General features: G+C 37.8%; 1 protein-coding gene and 1 long non-coding RNA gene across 8 annotated transcripts in view; one reads left to right on the top strand and one right to left on the bottom strand.

Annotated features, from left to right (window-relative positions):
- tfec (transcription factor EC) overlaps positions 1–17,031 on the top strand; it is an 83,649-nt gene that overhangs the window by 24,445 nt on the left and 42,173 nt on the right. For 3 of the 7 annotated variants that reach the window (XM_079870002.1, XM_079870001.1, XM_079869999.1), the window contains 3 exons: positions 94–139; positions 10,047–10,228; positions 10,348–10,479. In XM_079870002.1, the coding sequence (XP_079726128.1) occupies positions 10,452–10,479 (28 nt within the window). In that variant the 5' untranslated portion in view covers positions 94–139; positions 10,047–10,228; positions 10,348–10,451. Of the gene's footprint in view, positions 1–93; positions 140–9,350; positions 9,428–10,046; positions 10,229–10,347; positions 10,480–10,643; positions 10,702–16,013; positions 16,190–17,031 lie in introns of those variants that run through there. The other 4 variants (XM_079870005.1, XM_079870004.1, XM_079870003.1 and 1 more) reach the window with 3 other exon arrangements.
- On the bottom strand, positions 7,028–7,726 carry LOC307157958. The gene is made up of 3 exons (XR_013821147.1): positions 7,666–7,726; positions 7,500–7,576; positions 7,028–7,344 (listed from the first exon to the last, which is right to left on the bottom strand). It is a non-coding gene; the product is annotated as an uncharacterized lncRNA (long non-coding RNA).

Raw genomic sequence — 17,031 nt, 5'->3', positions numbered from 1 at the left:
TTCGGTAACTGTTTGGTAAGTTTTATGTACTGTCCTACAACACATTGAGAACCGGATGGAGAGATTGTAAAACATGTTTTTTTGCGTCCCCAGAATCACAGAGACAGATTGAAGGCCATAACCTCGACTTCTACCGCATGTGAGTCACACAGCATTCATTCAGCAGTGAAAGCTGATGAACACAGTTGAATTCAGTAGTGTGGAGCACAACATACCAGGGTTTCCGTTGTCCGGTAATTGCCGGACATTGGCCGGAAAAAAAATGAAATGTCCGACAAAATTAAATCTCTCCGGTCAAATTGTCCGATTAAAATTGCCTAATAATCCCGCCCCCCTAACACAATCTGAATTTGAAAATAAGCCTAAAATGTATCAAGCAAAAATACACCGACCTTTGGCTATGTTATAAAGGAACAGGTTCTACCGTTTGAAAGTTATTAAACATTATAAGCATTATTTTTCTAATAATTCAACGGCCTGTCGTCAATTATTCCTTACTTATTATGGCTTGGTTGAATTCCAATGTGGAATGTGGTCTGTTATTTCTTGATACCGCTGCAAAGAACTAGCGGCGCCAGGATTTTGATTGTAGGTGGGCCTCCAGAAAACTGGATGGGCCAGTTAAAATAAGCCATTTTTATATAAATTGTCTCTGGTTTCGTTAAATTAGGATGAGATGCGCTCCCGTTCACGAGCAATGCAAGTGACCGCGCGGGCGCCTGCATGATTAGGCCTATCGTCTGCTATATTTGCTGCTTATATTGGTTGATAAAAAAAATATTAAAATTTAAGATACAATTTATACAAAACGAAATTCACTTCAAAAAAGTCTTTCTACAAAACCAAACTTAATTAAGTGGTCAAAATCATGTCTGACCCGCTCCATGTCTCTCGATATATTGCGCATCCTATCTTACTCATGCGGTTCACTTTTCAAAATCAACATAAATTAAAACATAACATTATAATATTTTAACAAATATTAAACTAAATGAGCTTATTTAATGGCTACAACACGTATAGTAGACCCTGACTCATATTTGAACAAATTGCTGCACATTAATTTTATTCTGAATTTTGCACATAAGTTGAAAGGCATTTGTTTGTGCATGCATAGCAAAACATATCTGCAACATTTATCAAGTTCACTGATAATTATGCGCGCATTTATTAATTATTATCTTAATGAATAATGAAACAAGGACGAACCATATAAACTGCGTTGTTTGTTTGGAATGGAATGGATTGCAAATAGATCCGAATGAAGAAACGTACAAAACCATAGTAGAAAATGGTTTGTTAAACTATGAATGTGAAACCATAGTAAAAACAATTGGTGTTGATTGACGCCAATTGGACGTTAATGTTTTTTTCCCGTTTTTTTATTAGAAAGTTAGGCTAATAAACATGTTGCATTCGGCCTAATTATGTCATTTTTTTAAGTTACATAGCCTGCCTCCAGTTTTCCTCAACTTGACTAATTAAGAGGCGATATTTGACCGGCATATTATCAAAATGTCCGGAAAACGAAACCTCTGCCGGTCACTTTGACCGGCACCATTTTTTTCTAGCGGAAACTCTGCAACATACACCAGATTAATAATAAGGCATCAAGTAGTACAGTGTGAAAAAACATACACACTAAAATGTTCCTTCTATTCAGTGTTCTTATAGTTTGTGGCATGAAACACATGAATGTAATTAGAAGTATCATCGCAACAAAACTGCAAAGAAGTTTGATCAAGCCAAAAATGAGTATTATTGATATTGAGCGCTTGCAACGCCAAGGGAAAGCCAAAAATTCCCATTTAATTCCCTCTAAATAAGAATGTACCTTGAAATGCAATGTAAGTCGCTTTGGATAAAAACATCTGCCAAATGCATAAATGTAAATTACTGAAGTATAATTTTTTTATTTGTTTCACATTGTAGTTTTAGACACATTTACACCCGTCAGGATGTTTCTATGAGCTGAAGTGATGCAGTTTACACAACCATGCAGTTAATAGAAACATCCTATTGTGCTCAAACTTACTTAAATTATTTTTTTACTTTTAATTTTTTTTTATTTTTTTGCAGTGTGTGTGCACTGCTAATGAATGTATATATGTCAATTGACATTTATTAAGTTTTAGACAGTTTTAAATTCTGTTTTTAAAGATTTTTAGCATTTTATTATTACTTTTTTTTTTTGAAAATGTCTGCAATTGCTTTTCCTCAAAGTATACAAACGAACAGTTCTTGTTGTGAGATGTTGATGGTCCAGTGGTCAGAGCTCATGGTGTGAGAGCTAAACCTGACGCGGGAGACCAGGGTTCGAATCCCCACTCTGCTCTTCCTCTAAATGGGAGTGAAGATTTTTGGGGAAAAAATGGGATTTTTTAATAAAATGAAAAAAAAAAAGATTTTTTATAAAAAAAAAAAAATTTTTTTAAAAGCTTTTTCCCCTTCTTTGCACCTCCTCCTCTCTTCCAGTCCTGCCTTCATCTCTCATCTCTGTATTACCGCCCCAGGTTTGTCCACGTCTCTGTGTTACCGCCCCAGGTTTGTCTGCCGGTCCGTGTCTCTGTGTTACTCTGTGTCCGAGTCTCTCACTGTTGTGTAGCTCATCTGTTTTACCGCCCCAGGTACTTTAGCCAGTTAGTCCGTGTTTCAGTTGTGCTCAGTTTTCTGTGAGCCTCAGGTCTCCATCTCTTCCGTCACGCCTCTTGTTTGGTGTACCGCCCCAGGTACTTTGCTGTTGCCTCAGCTTTCTTTTGTCATGTTTCCCACATGATGAGGTGGGGTTTGAACCCATGCCTCTATCGTAGCCTTGTCCGCAACCAACGTGTGTTTAGCCAGTAGTGCCATCGTGGCTTTCACGCTGAGAGAAGCTGTTTGGAGCAGTTTGTCTGATTTAACGACAACAATTAAACCTTAGCAATAGTGGGGCTCGAACCCAGAACTCCAAGATTAAAGCGCAACTGTTTATCATCTGAGCCACTGAGTCGAAGGTGGCGATGGGTGTTTCGGATGGTGTTTTATGGAGACCTTCGTGTTATATAATAGAAAAAGCTTTTGCTGGGTTTGAACCCATGTCTTCATTGCAGTATTATCTGCAGGTAATGTGTGTTTAACCACTGCACCATCATGGCTCTCACATTTGATTAAGGAGTTTGGATCATCTTTTTGGATGTATAATGTAGGCTAACGCATGTAAAAGGGGGATTTGAACTCATGACTCCAAGATTAAAACGCAATGCTTTATCTCCTGAGCCACTGAGCCTGAGATACTGATGAGTGTGTTGGGCTGAGCTTTATTGAGGGCTTTGTTACAGAAATATATAGTGAAAATATTAGTAATGGGTAATAAATGTAATATAAGCAGTAGTGGGATTCAAACTCAGGACTCCAGGATCTATAACAGAACGCTTTACCGCTTGAGCCACTGAATCAGAAGAGAAAACTGATGTTTTGGATGGGGTTTTCTTGAGAGCTTTGTGTTAAATAATGGTAAAAGCTTTTGCTGGGTTTGAACCCATGTCTTCATTGCAGTATTATCTGCAGATAATGTGTGTTTAACCACTGTACCATCATGGCTCTCACATTTTTGGATGTACGATGTAACGCATGTAAAAGGGGGATTTGAACTTGTGATTGCAAGATTAAAACGCAACGCTTTCTCTCCTGAGCCACTGATGGGTGTGTTGAGCTGAGCTTTATTGAGGGCTTTGTTTTCTATAATAAAGTCAGCAATAGTGAGATTTGAACTCAGGACGCTGTGATAGAAACACAACGCTTTCTCTCCTGAGCCACTGAGACTGCAGAGATGAGGAGCGTTTTCAACAGGTTTGATCCAGAGCTTTGTGTTAAATGATGAAGAACTTCAGCAAATGTTGGGCTTGAACCAGAACTTTCTGGTTTGAAAGGGATCGACTATCCACTGAGCCACAGAGCCTGAGATGCTCATATGATGTTTTTAAGGTCATTTAGATTTGATCTTAACTTAAGTTGAGGAAAAGATGTTCATCGTGTCTGTGGGATTTGATCACAGGTCTCTGTTATGGTGTTGTGCTTCAAAGGCACTCGTTTACCCATTACACCACTGAGTTTCAGTTAATAAATGTGCGTTATAATAACTTTAACTTGTTTGTAGTGTAAAAACAATGAAATTTTTTTTCGCAATCAATGATCCTCTATCACAGAGATTGTGTCGAACTCAGGGCTGGTTTGGTCTTTCACATTAGATTTAATTACTTTTTTTGTAGTTCAAAGATGTTGTACTTTTTATCATTGTGGAAAAATACTCTATTACAATCCTTTATATTTACTAACGTTGCAAGGATTTGTAATTATACTTCACTTATATTATCTGACTAAACAGAAATATTTGTTTATACTGAGCTATTCTTGATGAAAAAAACTTGCTATATATTAGTATGAAATTGCGTTTTGTTTTGTCAAGATCATTTCATGTTCAAGCTTGTTATTGCGCCCTTCTGTGGTGAATTTGTGAATTGCACCATTGAAAATCGAGTCTAATGAACTTTAAAGTGTTTTGCCCTCCTGTGGTGATTTGTGTAAATTACACTGTTGCAAATCGAGTCTAATGAACTTTAAAGTGTTTCGCCCTCCTGTGGTGATTTGTGTGAATTGCACCATTGAAAATTGGGTCTAATGAACATAAAAGGGTTTCGCCCTCCTGTGGTGATTTGTGTGAATTACACCATTGCAAGTCAAGTCTAATAAACATAAAAGTGTTTCGCCCTCCTGTGGTGAATTTGTGAATTACACCTTTGCAAATCGAGTCTAATGAACATTAAAGTGTTTCGCCCTCCTGTGGTGATTTGTGTGAATTGCACCATTGAAAATCGAGTCTAATGAACTTTAAAGTGTTTCGCCCTCCTGTGGTGATTTGTGTGAATTACACCATTGCAAGTCAAGTCTAATAAACATAAAAGTGTTTCGCCCTCCTGTGGTGATTTGTGTGAATTGCACCATTGAAAATCGAGTCTAATGAACTTTAAAGTGTTTCGCCCTCCTGTGGTGATTTGTGTGAATTACACCATTGCAAGTCAAGTCAAAATAAACATAAAAGTGTTTCGCCCTCCTGTGGTGATTTGTGTGAATTACACCATTGCAAGTCAAGTCAAAATAAACATAAAAGAGTTTCGCCCTCCTGTGGTGAATTTGTGAATTACACCTTTGCAAATTGAGTCTAATGAACATAAAAGTTTTTCACCCTCCTGTGGTGATCTGTGTGAATTACACCGTTGCAAATCAATTATAATAAACATAAAAGGGTTTCGCCCTCTTGTGGTGATTTGTGTGAATTACACCCTTGAAAATCGAGTCTAATGAACATAAAAGTGTTTTGCCCTCCTGTGGTGATTTTTGTAAATTACACCATTGCAAATCGAGTCTAATGAACATAAAAGAGTTTCGCCCTCTTGTGGTGATTTTTGTAAATTACACCGTTGCAAATCAATTATAATAAACATAAAAGGGTTTCGCCCTCTTGTGGTGATTTGTGTGCATTACACCATTGCAAATCAATTATAATAAACATAAAAGGGTTTCGCCCTCTTGTGGTTATTTGTGTGAATTACACCATTGCAAATCAATTATAATAAACATAAAAGGGTTTCGCCCTCCTGTGGTGATTTGTGTGAATTACAGCGTTGCAAATCGAGTCTAATAAACAAAAAAGTGTTTCACCCTCCGGTGGTGATTTGTGTGAATTACACCATTGCAAATCGAATCTAATGATCATAAAAGAATATTAAAAGTTCTGCTGTTGTTGGGTGTGAACCCATGTCTTCATTGCAGCATTTTCTGTAGTTAATGTGTGCTAAACCACTGCACCATCATGGCTTTAACAATTTTGAAGTTATTTGGAACATCTTGTTGGCTGTACAATTTAACGCATGTAAAAGGGGGATTTGAAATCATGACTCCAAGATTAAAACGCAGCGTCTTATCTCCTGAGCCACTGAGCCTGAGATACTGATGAGTGTGTTGGGCTGAGCTTTATTGAGGGCTTTGTTTTCTATAATGAAAATATTAGAACGTGCAGGATTTGAACCAGGAACTCATTGCATGACAGGCAAGTGTTTTACCACTGAGCCACAGATTTTGCAAAGTTTTAGTTGTTGTAGTTTAGTTTAGTAATGTAAGCAATAGTGGGATTTGAACTTAGAAGCTGAAGTGGTAAAGTATTGCATTTTAGTCCTGAGTCTGAGAGTGTTTTGAAGTGTTTTATTGAGACCTTTGTATTTTTGTATGATGGAAACCAGTAGCATTTGTAGGATTTGAACCAAGACTTTCACATACATTAGCACAGACTTTGTGATGTTTGCATTATTTTTTGTTAAGGGTTAGTTAATTAACACAATATAAACAATAGTTGGATTTGAACTCAGAACTCCAGTATTTGAGCTCAAAAAAAGTTTTATTGAGAACTTTGTTTTATATGCAACAATATGATTTGAACAAAGGACTCCATGTGTAAAATACAATATCTGAGCGACTGAGCTATACAAGGTAAATTCAAGTTTAGAGCTTTAACGTTTTCAGTCTTTAATTCAAATGTAAAAACAGTAGGATTTGAACCATGACTTTCCAGTATAAAAGAAAACGAATTATCCTCTGAGCCACACAACCTTTATATTCATTGTTTTGTTTTAGCTTTTGTGATCTTGGCTTTGTCAGCTTTTACTCTAAAGTGTTCCAGTAATTATTATATGAAGAACTTCTTTGTTTCATCTGTATGGAAGTAATATTAGGATGATTTTCTGCTCAGGATTGAATCTGCATTATTTGCTATCATGTACAAAATCTTGTGTTACACATAAGCTGATGTGGGGAAAAAGGGAAACAATATTCAAAACCATTTATTAAAACAAGTTGTATCAAATGTACAAACAATCACAAAAATGGTCATTAAGAACTTTATCATCAAACTCAAACTGAGACAACACATGTATACATAACTTGTAAATAACATAATTTGTTTTGTTTTTTCATATAAATTTTGTCACATTTTATGCAAAACAAAACAGTCCAACACACCAGCCTGGAAGATTTCTAGTAAAGCTAAAGATCTTGATCAGCCTCTTCAGCTGTTTCTGGTCCTGCTGTTTACCTATAATAATGCAGATACACTTATTGTCCTCAAGAAGCACATTAACACACTCATCTGGTCTCATGCATGTGCCCGTCATCCATCCATCCATCCATCCCTTCTCCAAAGCGCTTGTCCTGTGTGTGTAGGGTCCTATGCGGGGATGTTGGAGCCTGTCCCAGCGTCTCAGGCCGAAGGCGGAGGAACAGGGCAATGTGCCCGTTATATTAATCAGTAAAAAGCTGCAATTAGAAAATTTAAATGGTTAGGTTATGTCTTATAAATAAATTATAAATTAGATTGTCAATCTGTCATTTTAATACAGACTTTAATAATAATTTATCTGAATAATCGGTTAATTCACGCTAAAATAAAAATTAAGTCATAATTTACTCACCCTGGTGTTGTTCTAATGCATTGTACACTTGTGGACCACAAATGCCATAATGGCAGTGAATAGCGACCAACATACGGCTTTAAAATAAGATGCAAAAGTATTACAGATCCCATGAGACACGCATATTCCAAGTGTTCTGGGAGTGTATGATAGGGTTTGGTCTAACCCTTTAGGGTAACGTCTGACCATGTCTGACAGGACAGGAAAGTTATTGTTTCTGAGGTGAGAATTTTTAATTTTGATTAAGAAACGTACATACACTCTCAGAAAAAAAGGTACAAAAGCTGTCACTGGGTCAGTACCCTTCAAAAGGGTTCTAATATGTTCCATTTAGGTACTAATATGTACACTTTTGGTACCAATATGCAGAGGCGGACAGAGTACACAGCTACATTACTTGAGTAAAAGTACAGATACCCCTTGCTAAATTTTACTCAAGTACAAGTAAAAGTACTACAGTCAGATGTCTACTTAAGTAAAAGTACTAAAGTACTTGTTTTTAAAAGTACTTGAGTATCAAGAGTACAAGAGTACATTTTCTAAATATTGCATTACTACTGCCACAGTGCTTACATTGGTAAACACAGCAAACACTTGAAGCGAAAACTATCATTAACTTGTTCAGAAAATTGAAATAGTCTGGCGAGGTGGGGCCACGGCTTGGCACATTCCCGGGATGCGATATTTTTTTCCCCAGGATGGTACGGGAAGACTCATGAATATTCATTAGGGAAGTCATTCCTGATTGGTCTGATGACCTACCCCTAACCCCACCCCTAAACCTACCTGTCACTGGGGGTCTTATGACCTCCATAACCCCGCCCCTAAACCTACCCGTCACTGGGGTTAAGACCAATCAGGGATGACTTCCCTAATGAATATTCATGAGTCTTCCCCTACCATCCTGGGAAAAAAAATCTCGCTCCCGGGATGGACCTGCTGCGTCTTCATCCATGGTTCCGTCTCTTATCTAAATCTGACCATGGAGTTGACTTTGGCAGAAAGCTGAAGGTGACTGCTGATAGGCTGTCCCAATCAGTGGCGCCTGCATCACATTTGAGAGGGTTTTCGAGATGTTTTTTTTTTCCTTTTTTTTTTTTTTTTTTTTTTTTTTTTTAGAAGTAGTAACGGGTACTCACAGTTATGGATAGAAATGTAGTGGAGTAAAGAGTACAATATTTGCCTCTCAAATATACTTAAGTAAAGTCATGAGTACTCCCCAAAAATGATACTCGAGTAAAGTACAGATCCCTCAAAATTGTACTTAAGTACTGTACTCAAGTAAATGTACTCAGTTACTGTCCGGCTCTGCCAATATGTACTTTTGAGGGACTAAAATGCACTTTTTAGGTACAAAGGTGTACCTTTTGAAAAGGTACCGCCACAGTGACAGAGTGTATCTGACAGCAGATACTGAATCAGTACAACACGTTTTTGTCAGGACAGACACACTTTAGTTAAAATGCACCTGAAAGAAGAGTCAACAGCTTTCACGCACGTATTTTAAAATAAAAGTCTTGCATCAGAAAAAAACATTTTCCATCCGCTCCACTAGGCGGCACAAGCGAGCTTCACTTTCAGCCTAACACCTGTAGATCCTAGACAACATGATGATTGATCACATTCATACCGTTTTAATGGTATGAAAGTAAGTCCCTGCAGATGACAGCTCAGTGACAGGATCCTAATTTCACTCAACAACACATATCACAGGCCGACAGCAAACAAAACCGACTAAAACGGCGATAAAGTGCAAAATTCGAGTGTAACGTGACTCACCTGTAAGTAACTTTCCACGTGACGTCCTTTCGTTCTCTTGATGTGGCAGTGTTTCCACCGCCTGGACTCGCGATTCGACACGCGGTTCTGATGTGTTTTCTTCAGCTCTCTCACCTGGCGCTTCTCCGGTCACCTCTTCACGTTCAGAGGTATTATTAAGATCTTCTAGAAAGGTATATGTATGTTCTGACATCTTCAATTGAGAAACTACACAGTGTGTGTGTGCTGCTGGTCGGTTGCAGGTGCTGTTTTGGAGGGACTTCCTCTAGAAAGCATTTAAAACTAAACCGAATATGGGACCACCTTCAAACTGTGCACGCATAGTTTTTATTTATTTTATTTATGGATGTTTTACAGCAGTAGGAGCTTACTGCTCTTCTTCTTCTGAATATTACAATTTATTTTTATGTTTAAGACACATTCCACCTGTTGATTTCCACTTATAAATCAGTGCAGTGCAAGATGTTCATCACACCCTCCACCAGAGGGAGACATTACACCACAGGAGCCCTCTGGATGTTCTGTGTGGTTACAGATGCCGCTGGATGGATTTACTATTAATTGAGAGTTAAATGAACACACATTTTCATTTGCAAATTCTTAGCACACACTCAAAAAATTACTCCAAAACAAAAACAAACAAAGGAAGACATGCAGATTTAATAAAGTCTACATAGGCATTTGAGTGTAGTGTAGCTGTTTTACACATTTTGAGATATAAAAAAGACATTTTTGCACATTTATATAATTATATTATTCTCTTCGTAGTGTGTAGATCTACAGCAAGTCAACCAGCGGCACTTAAAAAAACAAGAGAAGGTGAAGCAGGAGTGACGCTGCTTAAATAGATCAGGCTCTCCAGGACAAGACAGAAAGAAAAACATGCCTCTTTTGTCAAAGCCAGACAAAGCCCCACAGACCTTAAAGTGGGCAATTCAAAATTCTGAAGGGTAAGTTTTCACAAGAAAAAAAAAAAAAAAAAAAGATGGAGGGGAAAAAGTTATCTAAGCCATTACGTTCCTTCACAATAGCTCTGGTTGAAGTTGTGCCTCTTCTGATCTTCTCTCAGCTGGACTTCTGCTTTCCAGCCTGTCTTCTCTGATCTCCAGTCATCCGAGAGGCTTCTGCCAGCCTGCGAGCTGTCAAAGTAGCCCTGGAATCAAACGCCACTCCATGCTCAGCTATGATCAAAGGAACACAGGTAAGGCAGCCACAGAGACACATACAATTGGCATCTAAAAAAAAGTAAGCCGTCTACCCTCCCACCCCTCCTTCCCTCCTGCTTTTTTATCTCCTTACTACTCTGACACTGAGAGGAGAAACGTGGATGATCAGAATAAAGCAAAGTGATCAGGTTTTGAAGATGCGGGGGGAAGTTAGTTCTCGCCAGAAACTTTTGGACAAAGGGAATTCTGGGATAAAGGTGAGGGCGCTGCGTAAAGGGACACTTAAAACACTTTAGATTTTTTATCTCTGCTTTGAACAATCTTTTCCTTGCGGATAATCCTCTAAACACAGAGATGTCCGTGTCGATTCAAACGCATCTTTCATTTCTTGCCGAAATGACCACACACACATAAATGCAATATATAGACCAGGGCAAGTACACAAATGTGTGTTTTCTCTATCAGTGTTTTTGTATGGTGATTTCAAACACTAAAACACTAAAAATATTTTGATAATATTTTATAAAATATTATAAATACTAAATATACTTTTTTTTTGCTCTTCAAACAAAAATTACAATATAGAAAAACCTGCATATCTAGCTGCACATATCTAGTCCCTCACAAAGAAAACAAATTTCTGAAAAAATTAATTAAGCATAAAATTAATTAAAAAGAATAGTGTCGAATAAATCAGTCAATACAAAACAAATAAACTACCGTTCAAAAGTTTGGGGTCAATGTATTGTTTTTAGGATGCATTAAATTGATCAAAAGTGACTGTAAAGACTTTTACAAATGTTACAAAAGATTTCCATTTCAATTAAATGCTATTCTTTTGAACTTTCTATTCATCAAAGAAATGCATCCTGAAAAAAACTTATCATGGTTACTTGCCATAAAAATATTAAGCATCAACATTAATAAGAGGAAATGTTTCTTGAGCAGCAAATCAGCATATTAGAATGATTTCTGGAGGATCATGTGACTGAAGACTGGAGTAATGATGTAATGAGTAATGATGCTGAAAATACAGCTTTGCCATCATACGAGTAAATAACCTTTTAAAACATATACAAGTAGAAAATATTGGGCAACACTTTATTTTATATAAGGTTTCATTTGGTAACATGAAATAACAATGAAAAATATTTCTTAATCATTTTTTAACCTCAGTTAATCTCAACATTTACTAATAAGTGTTTAAAATAAAAAGTTGTATCTATTAACATTAATGTACCTGAACTAACAATGAACAGTTGTATTTTTATGAATTAATGTTAACAAAGATTAAAAAGTTCTGTAACGAATGTATTTCTCATTGTTAGTTAATATCAGTTAATGCATTAAGAACCTTACCTAATGTAACCTTATTGTAAAGTGTTAAATATTGTTTTAAAAATGTAATATTTCACAATATTACTGTTTAGTCAGCCTGGGTGAGCACAAGTGACTTCTTTCAAAAACATAACTCATACACCTACATGATACAGTCGGTGCACAATGCACTTCTCATCCTCATACTAACACAAATGTTTAAATGTATATGGACGAATAACACTTCTAATATGGCATTTAATGTCATGTTATTAATTATGACTCATTTGACATTTGAGACGTCACAGCCAGTATGCAGAACATTAACTAATATAGACTGTTGGTTTAGTGTTTTCTCTCACTCTCTCTCTCTCTCTCTCTCTCTCACTCACTCACTCACTCACTCACTCACTCACTCACTCACTCACTCACTCACTCACTCACTCACTCACTCACTCACTCACTCACTCACTCACTCACTCACTCTCTCTCTCTCTCTCTCTCTCTCACACACACACACCCCATCTCTCTCTCACTCACACACACACAATCACAATCTCTCTCTCACACACACACCCCCTCACACACACACACACCATCTCTCACACACACACCATCTCTCTCTCTCTCACACACTCCCACCATCTCACACACACACACACACACACACACACACACACACACACTCTCTCTCTCACACACACCATCTCTCACACACACACCATCTCTCTCACACACACACACCATCTCTCTCACACACACACACCATCTCTCTCACACACACACCATCTCTCTCACACACACACCATCTCTCTCACACACACACCATCTCTCTCTCACACACACACCATCTCTCTCACACACACACACCATCTCTCTCTCACACACACACTCACACACCATCTCTCTCACACACACACACTCACACTCCATCTCTCACAAACACAATCACACACACAATCTCTCTCACACACACACCCCTCTCACACACACTCTCTCACACACAAAATCTCTCACACACCTACACACACCATCACTCACACACACACCGACGCGTGCACACACACAATCTCACACACACACCATCTCTCACACACACCCCATCTCACACACACACACACACACACACACACACACACACACACACACACACACACACACACACTCCCACCATCTCTCTCTCTCTCTCTCTCTCTCTCACACACTCCCACCATCTCACACACACACTCCCACCATCTCTCTCTCACACACACACACACACACACTCACACACACCATCTCTCTCTCACACACACACACACCATCTCTCTCACACACACACACTCCATCTCTCACAAACACAATCACACACACAATCTCTCTCACACACACACACACACACACACACACACACACACACACACACCCCTCTCTCACACACACAATCACACACACTCTCTCTCTCTCTCTCACACACACACACAATCTCTCACACACCATCACTCACACACACACCGACGCGTGCACACACACAATCTCACACACACACACACCATCTCTCACACAGACACACACACGCATGTGCACACACACACACGCCGTGTCATTTCTGCTCACCCTCCTGACCATTTTTATTTTTTATGCCAGAAAACAATGGTTTTCAATGAGAGCAAAAATGATCAGTTCAATATGTGAACACTTACATTCAACACTGCACAACTTCTACATTAAGAACACAACAATAAGAACAACTTAATATACATAAAGGCCTGGGTTCACAGACAGGGCTTAGAGCCAGGATTAGGCCGTAGTTTAATTAGGAAATTTACGTAGCTTTTATAAACTTGCCTTAGAAAAAAAACATTACTGGTGTGCATCTTGAGACGACAAAACGACATATTTTAAGATACGGGACTATATCTGGGACTAGGCTTAAGCCTCGTCTTTGAAACCAGGGGGGAAAGGTTATTATACATAAAAATGAATAACATCTCACTAGTTTCCATTGTTATGCTGATGACACTCAAATCTATATTTCATCACGGCCAGATGAAAACGCTAAATTATCCAAATTGACAGAGTGTGTTAAAGATATAAAAGATTGGATGACGCGTAGGCCTGTCACGATAACAAATTTTGCTGGACGATAAATTGTCCAAGAAATTATTGCGATAAGCGATAATATTGTCGTTCGAGACCATTTTCATCTAATATAATGATAATGGCATAATAATGCAGGTACACATTTTCAAAGAACTATAAACTTATTTCTTAATAATATTAAACATTTGAAAACGGAAAAACATTTTAAATATCCACAAAAAATGAACAAAACAACCAAAAACAATAAAAGCAATGGACTCTCTCTCAGTGTCTGTTAGCAAAAAAATTCACTTGAATAAATACCAAAAACAATAAATAAAATGGATGTAAACAAAATTGCACTTCAAAAAATATTAAACATTAGGCTCAGACATAAATAGTGATACATTCCATAACAGGCAAAACTGCCGGTTAGGACCTTTTGTAAACAAGTAAAAAAAGCCTCAACAGGCCATATCACAGCATTTTGCACTGTCCTCTTGTTACTTTGTCGACTAAACGCCCGAGTGATTGTGTAGCCTACTGTCGGGAAGACGGAGACGCACTTTATTGCGTGTATGCTATGCACTGGAAATACTTGGTTAGGATTAGGGGTGAGGAGTGCACGTGCGTATTACATGCCATAAAGTGCGTATCATATGCTCGCAAAAACTATTTTTGGCGCATAAATGGCACGAGAAATAACATTCGTGGTATAGATACGCATTTTCATGAGATCGGGCTCGCTGTCGCGTTTGGCTTTGAAACCAATTCCATCTTTTTCTTTTTTTTTTCCCCCTCCAACTCACAACTAGCGTCTTTTCTGTCTCTCCCGGCAGTCGCCGCAAGCAGTCCCGCTTTCCCATACAAAGACCATGTGACTGACAAGCGCCGCCTCCCCCCCACACAAACATGCAACTGACAAGAGAGTTCACTCCTCCTATACGCTAAGGAACCGAGTGGTCATCCAGTCTATTTGGTAGAGAGAGAGAGAGAGAGAGACGAGGAAAACAAACAAGCATGCAAATGGAATTATCGCGGCCGGAAAAATTATCGAGCTCATTTTTTTTTATCGTGCGATTAATTGATTTATTGACTATCGCGACAGGCCTAATGACGCGCAATTTTCTTTTATTAAATCCAGACAAGACAGAGGTACTAATCATCGGTTCAAAAAACCACCCACAAAACCTCTCACACTACAACTTTAACATAGTAGGATGTCCTGTTACTTTATCCTCTACAGTAAAAGACCTGGGTGTTATACTAGACTGCAACCTGTCTTTTGAAAATCATATTTCATATGTTACAAGAACAGCCTTTTTCCACCTTAGAAACATTGCTAAGCTACGTAACATGCTATCAGTTTCTGACGCAGAAAAGTTAGTTCATGCGTTCATGACCTCGAGACTAGATTACTGTAATGCTTTATTAGCTGGTTGTCCTGCATCCTCAATAAACAAGATACAGTTAGTCCAAAATGCCGCCGCTAGAGTTCTAACTAGATCAAGAAAATATGATCATATAACACCAATTTTATCATCACTACATTGGTTACCTATAAAGTTCCGTATTATTTACAAGGTATTGCTACTGACTTATAAAGCCCTAAACGGCTTAGCTCCAGTCTATTTAACGGATCTTCTATCGCCCTATAATCCATCGCGCTCTTTAAGATCACTAAATTCGAGGCTTTTGGTCATACCTAGGATATCCAGATCCACCAAAGGAGGGAGAGCATTTTCACATTTAGCTCCAAAACTCTGGAATAGCCTTCCAGATACTGTTCGTTGCTCAGACTCGCTCTCCCAGTTTAAAACTAGATTAAAGACGCATCTCTTCAGCCAGGCATTCATATAATACTTTTAATCTTACAGTTAAATCCGGTCTCTAGTTCATAAACGCCAGAGGAGAACTGGCCCCCAACTGAGCCTGGGTTCTCCCAAGGTTTTTTTTTCAGGTGACCTGATGGACTTTTTTTCGGTTCCTTGCCACTGTTGCCTTTGGCTTGCTCAGTTGGGGATATTTAATTTAATTAATCAATCAACAATACTATTGATCAGCATTACCAAACGTGGACGTTTTCCACTAGAAACAAACATTGATGTATTATTTTAATTTAATACTGTGAAGCTGCTTTGATACAATCTGTATTGTGAAAAGTGCTATATAAATAAACTTGACTTGACAGGTTCAAGATGTATGTAAAATAGAGACTTCCCATTTGCACCCGGTTCAATGGACGAAGAAAAAGAGGAAATAGATAGATTTATATTGGACCTGCTGATCTTGCTTGCAAACTGTAATAACAAGAGAGCAACCGCCGACTTCACAGAAGAAGAAAACGCATGCAGCCGACAATCACAGGTAATTTCGATTTTTCATTGAACTTAATCTGCCACACAAACAAGAACTATTAATAGACGGCCTCTTCTGTAACGTGCTTATGATAAAGAAATATATCATAGAAGTTTGTGTCCAGTAACCAGGGATGCTTGAGCATATTACATGTAATGAGAGATCAGAGCTATACGGAGCATCACTGTAATTTAGTGGTGTGATTGGTCTCTGGTGTCACTGTTTTTGCCATTTCAAAAGTGATCCTTAAAATATAAACTTGCAGATCTGGATAATACACTTATTAATTCACTTATTTGTTTATAGATATTTCCAAATATTTTAGTTAGTATTTGCTAAACCTCTGGATTTTATTCGTGAAATATTGTGAAGATGTTCACATGAATTAACATTAGAATTATAAAGGCAAAATGCCTCAGTCTCTCTCTGAGTATAAAAACAGTGTTTACTAAAAGCAGTTTGTAGTACTCTGTACACTGTAAAAAAAATAAAAATTAAATAAATCCATCTATTTCAAATTAATAACTTAATAATTTTTAATAATATACCTAACATTTTTTAGGTATAATCAAATTGGCTATGCAAGTCTTTTTTTAATATCAGTTAATATAAAAGCATGTTGCCATAACTTTAAGCACTCAGAAAGGAACTAAAATATCTGTTCATAAAACATTGACTTTTATGCATTAGGCATATGCTTTTGTTCTTGTAGCTCAACTGGCGCTAGAAACGGGGAATGCATGAACCAATACAATGTTAATAATGTGCTGAGAGTTGATTTGGATAGAAGGGTCTGCCAAATGTATTAATGTAAAACACAGATCTTTTGGAAGGGGTTTTGTGTTCATAAA

This window comes from Squalius cephalus, assembly GCF_949319135.1.
Source record: "Squalius cephalus genome assembly, chromosome: 4".
In the NCBI taxonomy this organism is placed as follows: Eukaryota; Metazoa; Chordata; class Actinopteri; order Cypriniformes; family Leuciscidae; genus Squalius; species Squalius cephalus.
The sequence above is the reverse complement of the archived record's forward strand: the minus strand, read 5'-3'. Positions and strand labels throughout refer to the sequence as shown.